Source organism: Beta vulgaris, chromosome 7 (genome assembly GCF_026745355.1).
Source record: "Beta vulgaris subsp. vulgaris cultivar EL10 chromosome 7, EL10.2, whole genome shotgun sequence".
Classification (NCBI taxonomy): domain Eukaryota; kingdom Viridiplantae; phylum Streptophyta; class Magnoliopsida; order Caryophyllales; family Amaranthaceae; genus Beta; species Beta vulgaris.
This window is the reverse complement of record NC_079208.1, coordinates 39,472,254-39,482,352: the sequence shown is the minus strand read 5'-3', so window position 1 is coordinate 39,482,352 and position 10,099 is coordinate 39,472,254. Positions and strand designations below refer to the sequence as shown.

Sequence of the window (10,099 nt, the reverse complement as noted above, 5' to 3'; positions counted from 1 at the left end):
GAGAGCCCTTGATAGCAAATGGGTATATAAAGTTAAGTTCAAGCCCAATGGAGATGTTGAAAGATACAAGGCAAGGTTAGTTGCTCGAGGAGATAGACAAGTGAAGGGCAAAGATTACAAAGCCACCTTTTCTCCTGTAGCAAAATTTGCTACAGTTAGAACTATGATTGCTCTTGCAACCAAGAAAGGATGGAAGCTGTCTCAATTGGACATAAACAATGCCTTTTTGCATGGGCATTTAGAAGAAGAGGTATATTTGAAGATACCACATGGTTATGTTACTGAAGATAATCAAGGAAAGGTATGTAGATTGAAGAAAAGTCTCTATGGTCTGAAACAAGCTTCCAGACAATGGAACATAGAGTTGAGAAATTTTCTCAAGAAGCTTGGTTACACTCAATGTCCCAGAGATAGTTCTGTTTTCTTTAAAAAGAATGAAGAAAGGATCAGCATAGCTCTTGTGTATGTTGATGATCTGTTGCTCACTGGAGATGATGATCTTGGCATCCATAACCTCAAGAAAAGTCTTGATCATGCATTTACAATCAAAGACTTAGGAGAATTGAGGTATTTTCTTGGCATTGAAGTTGCCAGAAATCAACAAGGCACTGTCATTAACCAAAGAAAATACACTCATGACTTAATTCATGATGCTGGGCTTCATAATTGCACTGCTGCCAAGTTTCCTTTTCCTAAGGGTATTAAATTAAGCACAGATGCAGGAGAGCCTTTAGAAGATCCTGAAGTTTATAGAAGATTGATTGGTAGACTTCTATATCTCAATCTCTCTAGACCAGACATTACCTTTTCTGTTCAGCAACTCAGTCAATTCATGAGCATGCCAAGACAGCCTCATTTACAAGCTGCTCTACATGTGATACGATATCTGAAAGGCACACAAGATTATGGTCTCTTTTATCCCAAGTCTGGTGGAGAAGAATTCACAGCATACTCTGATGCTGATTGGGGAACCTGCCCCTTCAGTGGAAGATCTTTGACAGGTTATTACATCTTCATAAGGGGTTGTTTGATTTCTTGGAAGACCAAGAAACAAAAGGTCATTTCAAAATCTTTTTGTGAAGCTGAGTTAAGAAGCATGTCCATGGCCACTGCTGAAATTGCTTGGCTCACTGGTCTCTTTGAAGATTTACTTTAACATTTTCCTCAGCCTGTCACTCTTTTCCGTGACAACATTTCAGCTGAATACATTGCTCACAATGAGGTGTTTCATGAACGGACAAAACACCTCAAGCTTGATTGTTATTACATTCGTGAAAATATTAAAGCAGGGTTAATCACTACTGCTCATGTTAAGACATCTCTTCAAATTGCAGACATTCTTACCAAGTCCCTTCCAGCAGCTCAGCACTGTTTTCTTTCTTCCAAGTTGGGCCTTGTTTGTCTTCCCTCAAGTCCAACTTGCGGAGGGGATGTAGAAGTATCAAATATTCACTAAGTATTTTCCTTTATTTTCTATGTATTGTCCTCAGCTAGTACTACATATAGCTGTTATTTTCTAGCTGTTATTTTGTCTGGTAGTGTTTTTGGCCTGTTGCCAATGATGAGCTGTCCCCTCGGGATTGTAACCATTCCTAGTATAAAAGCTGAAATGTGATCCTCCTAGGTTTATGAGCCCAAAATTATTCTGTGCCGTTTTATCTAAAAATGTTATCTTGGTTCATTCTTCATCTCTCCACCTCGCCGTGGCTGCTTCCCCTGTCGGTTTGACATCAAAGAAAATAATATACTCTTGCTCTATGTCGGTTCTCTCTCTTCTGTGCTTCAACGTGGCTGGTGCCGCCGCGCACTGGCGTTGCTGCTAGGTGGTGGTGAAGCCACACCCCTATGTCGTCGTGTTGCTCCTGCATTGCTTTTCTCTATCCTCTCTCCGCTTATTCATTATTGTTGTTGCAATTCAAGTCGATATCATCATCTCCAGAAATTTGATATAACATAGGGTTATAAATTAAGGAAGAAGTATCTCTGGCAACTAATTTTTGGTGCAGTGGGTTGATCACATCGGAACATCATGATGATCGGATGCATATTTCAACCAAAAGTATATTAAAAATCACATACAGGAATATGCATCCGATCAATCATACGACAAAAAAATTATATTCATTGTATTGAACATCATAAATTCATAATGTTAAGATAAGCATTCCAAATCTAAAACTTTTACATTAAGGCTCCGTTTGGTAGGGCTATTTTCAGTTTTACATTGTTTGGTTGGCAAAATAGTGTAAAACTATTTTCCCTTGGAGTAAAATTACTCTCCTAATGATAGAAAATCATTTTCCCTTTGAAATGAAGGGAAAATTATTTTCCTTATCTCTCTTGTACACTCCTCTCACTACCTCTTTACTTTCCCTTTTATTTTCATTTCATCATTTTTATTACATGAAACCAAACAACAGAAAACTAATTTTGGAAATGTGTTTCCCATTGTAAATTGTTTTCCATGAAAATCATTTTACACTGAAAATGTTTTACACCCTACCAAACAGAGCCTAAGTATAAAAATATAGTTCATTTGAATTCCCTCTCTGCTCTTCCACCGTGGGTTGCTTCTAAATTCCAATGTTTATATGAACTCTATCATTTGTCTATGCTGCTCCTAATGTGGTGCTCGTGGATTTTCTCTTTCCTCTTCCTCGTGGACTACCTGTAGTTGCATTGCTACTATTGCTGACTTGTTGCTTCTGAATTTGATCTCTCCTCTTCCACCGTGGTTTGCTTCTAATGTATAACTGTTGCAGATGGATTGTTGCTGCTGTTGCTTCTCTACATGCCACCGTGGTCGAGCCTTTTAGTTCTATTGTGCATTGTGGTGGTTTTTAGTATGATTTATGGATTCCAATTGACCCTATTTAATATTGGGAAAAGCTATATGCAGCCCTAAGGGCTGTGTATAAGAAGCTTAAAATGGAAATAAGTTGCATTAGTTGATCATTTATTACACCGGTTGATGCAAAATTTTTCCATAAATTCACAACTTATTTCTTTTTTTTTGGCAAAATGTAAGCGATTTTATTACCAAAAATTATGCAGCAGCAGCACAAACTTACAACCAAACATCCACAACAGGACTGCCCATACAAAGATAAACACCTACCCAAAGCACCCCAGCAACTGAATAACCAACTGCACCCTACATAAGAAAACAATATAACTATATAGCTAGCTCAAACATTGAGCTGCTAATTCAGTAAGCCATTCCTTCTCACTCACAGACCACTTACTATTAACTTTGCTATTAGCTCTAAGACATACATCAATCTGGATTTTTCTTATTACAGTTTTTGGCCTCATAACTGCTCCCTCCCATAGTGCAAAGTTTCTAGCCTTCCAAATATAGTAAACAGTAGCAGCAAGGCATGCATACACCACCTATTGTTGTTTTTTCTTCTTGAATTTCCTGCCCCATTTCTTCTAGTGAACATATAAATTCTCCTGATTGTGCTTGTGAATTTTCAGCCAGTTCATCACTCCTTGGCACACCTGAGTACTAAACTTGCAGCTAAAGAATAAGTGACAGCCAGAGTCTAGGCCATTGTTGCACATCAAACACTCTGCAGTCTGACATATGCCAGCTCTCATGAGTCTATCTCTTGTCCTTAGTCTACCCAAAGCTGCAAGCCATGAAATGAATGCATGCTTTGGAGTGTTTAATGGACTCCAAACCCAGTGATGCCAGCTAACATTTTCCTGAGTTCCACACAACCATTTATACCCTCCTTTATTGAATAGACTTTCCTACCATCAAGCCACTGATTGTTATGATAAGCTGCTTGAAAACTTATCTCTCACCCTGCAGATAATTTTCCAAGTCCAGCTCACATTCCCTTTTGGTTGATACTCCCACCAATTTGCATCCCTAATATAGATGCTATGGACCCACTTGATCCAAAGAGAATCTGCCTTTTGAGCAATCTGCCATGTATACTTGCCAATAGCAGCATTGTTCCACACCATACAATTTCTCACACCCAAGCCTCCTTTACTCTTAGGTTTACAAACCCAATCCCATGACACAAGGGGAGGTTTATGAAGATAAGATTTCCCCTCCCATAGAAAAGCACGAGCAATTTGAATAACCTTCATCAACACACCTTTGGGCAACATAAAAATTTGTGACCAGTAGGTGTGAATACTCAATAGAACAGAATTAATTAGGACATTCCTAGCAGCATAGGAAAGATTTCTAGAAGTCCAACACAACACTCTTCTCATAATTTTATCAACCAGCACATCACAATCTGCTATAGAGAGCCTCTTTGAGGTAATAGGAACCCCCAAATATCTAAAGGGGAATTGCCCTTTTGTGAACCCAGATATCTGGAGTATCCTTTGCTGAACCTCCTCCTGCACATTGCCAAAATATATAGCACTTTTTTCTTTATTGGCCTGTAACTCTGAAGCTTTATAAAAAGTTTTCAAAGCTCTAATTAAAAGCAACACAGATTTAAATTCACCCTTGCAAAACATCATGAGGTCATCTGCAAAAACTAGATGAGTGATCTTGAGGCTTGCACATCTGTAATGGAAACCAAAGTCCTCCCTACTACTCATCTTCCTCAATAGTCTAGTGAAATATTCCATCACAAGGACAAAGAGTAAAGGAGATACAAGGTCTCCCTGCCTTAATCCTTTTTTTCCCTTAAAAAACCCAAACATCCCACCATTCAGACTAATGGAGTAGACACACAAGTCATAATCCAGTCACAAAATTGTACTGGAAACTGGAGCTTCTTTAGTAAATTTCCTAAAAACTTCCAGCTAACTGAGTCATAAGCTTTCCTTAGGTCTACTTTTAAAGTACACCTAGCAGGTTGACTCTTCCTCTTATATTGATTCAAGATGTCCTGGCAGATCAAAATATTATGCATTATGCATCTCTGCTCCACAAAAGCACTTTGAGCTGGATCAATCAGGTCAGGCAGCACCATTTTTAACCTAGTACAGAGAAGCTTAGATATTACCTTGTATAGCACATTGCAACAGGAAATAGGCCTGAATTGTGTAACACTCTCTGGTTGCTCCACCTTAGGAATCAGGCATAGATTGGTAGCATTGAGTTGCTTAAGTAGCTTACCAGTTCTAAAAAAATCCAGGACTGCATTTGTAATTTCAGGCCCTACCATATCCCAAGCATCCTTAAAAAAACCACTCGAATAACCATCAGGCCCAGCTGATTTATTGTGATCAATATAAAAAAGAGCAGCCTTCACTTCATCTGCATTAAAAGGGGCACATAGAGTAAGTTGCTTCTCTTGGGACACCACCTTTCCCTCTGCAATTATTGTGTTGCTAACATATGCTTCTGCCTCACTATCAGTTCCTAAGAGCTCTTCATAGTAACTAAGAAAAGCCCCCTCAACCTCCTTGATCCCCTCTCTCCATATCCCATCTTTATCTTGTATTCTAAGAACTTGAGCCTGCTTCCTTCTCTTCTTCAAACATGCATGAAAGTATGCAGTATTCTCATCTCCTCCCTTAATCCAATCATGCTTAATTTTCTGTTTCATTAAACTCAGTCTGGCAGAGTTGATCTCCTCATAATCCTTCCTTGCTCTCTCCTCCTGCTGATGAAGAACAATATTATGAGGATCTGCATAAATGGCCTCCTGAATGCTCATGAATTTATCCATAGCCATTTTTGCATCATTCTCCATATTAGCAAATTTTTCCCTATGCAGAATTCTAAGAGGATTTTTCAAAGCCTTCAGTTTGCAAACAATTCTATACATGGCTACACCTGATACTACTAATTGCCATGAATTTTGCACAATCTGAGTAAACTCTGCAGTTTTACCCCACATGTTGCGAAATTTAAATGGTCTAGGTCTACCCCTCACCTCTGCATCCAGATGTACAATACAGGGGCAGTGATCAGAGATATATTCAGGCATGAACACAGCAATAGCTTCCTTGAAGACATCATTCCACAAATCATTACATAAGACTCTATCAATCTTTGTGAAAACTCTGTTCTCCCCCTCCTGTTTATTCGACCAAGTAAAGAAAGGACCACTAGTAACATGCTCACTGAGCTTGCAATCTCTGACACACTGCCTGAAATTTGCAATCTCATCAAGGGTAATAGCAGACCCAATTCTCTCTCCCATGTTAAGAACATTATTGAAATCCCCTAGGACTACCCATGGGCCTATAACCGATGAGTTAATCATACACAAAGCCCTCCATAAATCCTCTCTTCCCCTTGCATCATTTACACCATACACTATAGTCACCTCAAACTTCCTTCCTGTAGCCTTATGAATTACCTCACTATGAATAAACTGAGCCCCATAACTCTTCACATTCACCACAAAAAGATGTGGAAGCCAAATCAGCCAAATTCTACCTCCTTTATCATACTGATAGTTAGTAACAATAGACCAATCACCACACACCTTAGGATAAACTTTAGGGAAATTCCTAGCTTTTACCCTAGTTTCCAGGAACCCAAATAATCCCACTTGATGATGTGCCAAAAACCATTTGACATCATTATGCTTAGCTGGACTATTAAGGCCCCTGATATTCCATAAGCCTATTTTATCCATTGGGAGGAATCAGAAGTTCCTCAGCCTGCTTCGATTTTACTCCCACAGCACTACTAGCAACCTCATTGCCTGCTGCACTTTCAGCTATGTTAACCTGAACCACACCAACAACAAGTGGCTCCACCTCCACTTGTTGGTCATTCTGATTTACATCCTTCTCAGTTTGCTCAACAACAGGAATCTCATTCTGCACAATATCTTCCTTCTGCTGAGCACTATGCTTTATCACACTTACATTCCCAACAGGTTGCTTCCCACCAGCTAGCTTGGTTTTTTCCACCCAAACTTGTCTAGGTTTCACTTTTTTCAATGCCAACTCATACTTTTTTTGTCTACACTCCACCACTGTATGCCCTATACCTCCACAGTCACCACAGGAAGTTGGTCTGCACTCATATACCACCTTCTGTGTGACTATCACTCCCTTCTCATTCACAAACTGAATCACTTCAGGAAAAGAACTATCTAAGTGAACTTCTACCAGAATTCGTGCATATTCCAGTATGTCATTCTGGGCTGTAGCTCTATTAGTTCTGATAGACTTTCCAATAAGACTAGAAATCTTATTCAAAGAAGTAGGTCCCCAATATTTCAGCGGTAAACCAGGCAATCGCACCCAAGTAGGAACAACTTTTACTTCTTCCGCCATTAAATCTAATTCAGGTGACCAGTTTTCACTATGACAGGTTTCCTATCATAAAGGATAGGCCCCGCATCAGTGGCCTTCTGTTTCCCTTCCATGGTCCTGAATCTGACTATAAAGACACCATTACTCCCCATTGTAATCCTATCTATACCATATTTTCCCCATACTCTTCGAATAAAGCCATCAACAATTCGAGCTGGAGGTTTTATACCTAGTATGTAACAAACAACATCTGATTCCTAGAATACTATTTCCTCCTTAACATCTTCTTCAGTAATGGTCACTTCATTAACATTTAAGTTGTTGTTATTATTCACCGGAATCTCCAGATTAAGGCCTTCCTCCCTAATCGTCTCAAACAAACTAGTACGCCAGGAATGAGTATTGCCTGTATTGCTTACTAACTGTTGCATTGGATGAGGGGAAGGGTTCACCACATTTTCCAGATGCTGGCCTCAATGGTGTACGAATTGATTCAATCCACTTGTCCATCTGCTGCCTAGCAGCCACAGCATTGGGTCTATCCATCATTGAAGCATTCAAATCCGCTGATGCTACTAAATCAGAGTCCTTCTCCTCTTCCGAGGTCCAACTCAATGAAGCATTGTCCTGAATGTCATTGATACTCACCTTCTTCTTCGCATCCCCTGATTGAGGTTTCTACACTACCTTCACATGTTGTTTAGCCTTCTGACCTCCATTGCCTTTTTTTGAACCCTTTGCCATAGCTTTAGCACTCGCCGAGATTCAAATTTCTAGTAATGAAGATTTCGCAATACCGCTAAAATTCTAGAGAGAAGCAAGACTTTCTCTCTCTAGACTCTCATAATTCTTTTAATTCACAACTTATTTCCATTTTAAGTAGTGTATTTATGTCTTATATGCAACCCTAAGGGCTGCGTATAGCATAACCCTTTAATTTATAACAATTCCATGCCAAAACGTACATAATAAGCTTCAATACATATTCAGTGGAAAAGTGTATAATTAGCGAAAATGCTTATAATTAGCGAAAATCATGGACATGTAAAAGAGACATAAGAATTTTTTTTCCTATTTGGGTAGATTATAGTAAATCATATATACAAATAATAAAGAGTGAAAATCAATTCCTAAAATCACGTATTTCGAATTAAGAATGATTTTGATTTAGATGATTAACTTGCACATGATTTAATATTGTAATTGATTGACATAAACATGATTTAAGGAGTAATTAAAAATTTCGGCCAATGCATTAATGAAATTCATGACACGTGGCGATTTATCCTAGTTGGAAAATGTTTTTAGTGAAAAAAATTGCCACGTGTCGTTATTCTTATTGAAAGTGTTGAATTAGAGGGTTAAATTTTGCGAGCAATTTGAAGGTGACACCTAGGAAAAAATTATCAAGGTTTATTAGTATATATAGATTAAAAAGAGTACTATCATTTCACTTCCATAATGATACTCGAGACATTATATTTTGTTAATATGATATTAAACATATTTTTTTGCATATGTACTTAAATAACTAAAAGTCATCTAAAAAACGTAAATGTATCATAATGGTAAGAAAAATGGTCAATTAGAGTAATTTGATTTTCTTTAGTATGATAATTGTATAGAATTTATAAGATACATAATTTTGACTAAACTAGTTGTTGGCCGGCGCGCGATGTGCACCGTCCCCCAAGGTAGAAAAATTTAGGCATTAAAATTTATAGTGTTATTATTTCGAACAAAGTATCTTAATTATTATTGGTTAATGTAATACTTCCTCCGTTTTTTAATAATTGCAAAAAACTGACTTGTGTGGACCCGGTTCACGTTAACATTAGTGAACAATCCACTATATTATGCGAAAACCCACTATATTATACAGAAATCCACTATATCATTCAGACCCACACTATATCATGTAGAAACTCACTATATTATTCAGACACACCTACTATATCATTCAAACATACAGACACTATATCATACAGAAACTCACTATATCATTCAGACACATACTATATCATACATAAACTCACTATATCATCTAGAAACACACTATATCATGCAGAAACTCACTATATCATTCAAACACACACTATATCAAGCATAAACTCACTATATCATTCAGACACTCATTATATCACGGAGAAACTAAATCATTCCATATGTTAGAAAACGTGTCATGATATATACTATGCAACTTAGATCTTCCTGTATGTTAAAACATTTTAATTAATTCCTCTATTATATTGCACATAATTTCACATTATGTTTTTCGTTAATAAAATATACTATATTGTATATAAGTTCACTATATCTCTGTAGAATTCACTATATGAAGTTAATATCTTACCAACCCGGTGTACACTAAGTTAGTGTGCACCGGGTCCATTTGAGTTTTTTTATAATTGCAATATGTAGTAGCTTAATTGCCATGTTTCTTAGCATCTTCAGTGGTAAGTATGGTCCCTTATGGGGGAAAAATCTAATTACCATTACTCGAATGGCGCAAAAATCTTGATAATGTAATCATATCACATACCATATTTTGACGTGTTTGAGTTCTTAATAACTTGTCATAATGGTTTGCGTACGTTCTTCGACTTAGAGAACCATGCTTTGGTTGATCTAAATAATCATGAAAATAAGTGAGCGGGTTCGCATAACCAACGCGAGAGTAGCAATTTGTCCAGCTATAAGAAACAAATCGTTAAGATGCTAGAAGCTCTCAAGTCTAATATTGCATCCGTTTTGAAATAAGTGATACACTTCTCTCACAAATCTCTCACATAAAAGAGTGAAGTGTTTCACTTATTTCAGAACGGAGGAAGTAATATAATAATCATAAAAGACCTTGTTGCTAGCATTTTCACAACTGGCCTTCCATGTTCATTCAATT

General features: G+C 37.6%; 1 protein-coding gene across 1 annotated transcript; it reads right to left on the bottom strand.

The window, feature by feature from the left end:
- Window positions 1-3,067: 3,067 nt before the first annotated feature.
- Window positions 3,068-7,221, bottom strand: LOC104899382 (uncharacterized). Its single transcript, XM_057390817.1, has 5 exons — window positions 6,642-7,221; window positions 4,777-6,559; window positions 3,844-4,693; window positions 3,505-3,759; window positions 3,068-3,154 (listed from the first exon to the last, which is right to left on the bottom strand). The coding sequence occupies exons 1-5, from the start codon at window positions 7,219-7,221 to the stop codon at window positions 3,068-3,070; spliced, it is 3,555 nt and encodes a 1,184-aa protein (XP_057246800.1).
- Between the last annotated feature and the right edge of the window lie 2,878 nt (window positions 7,222-10,099).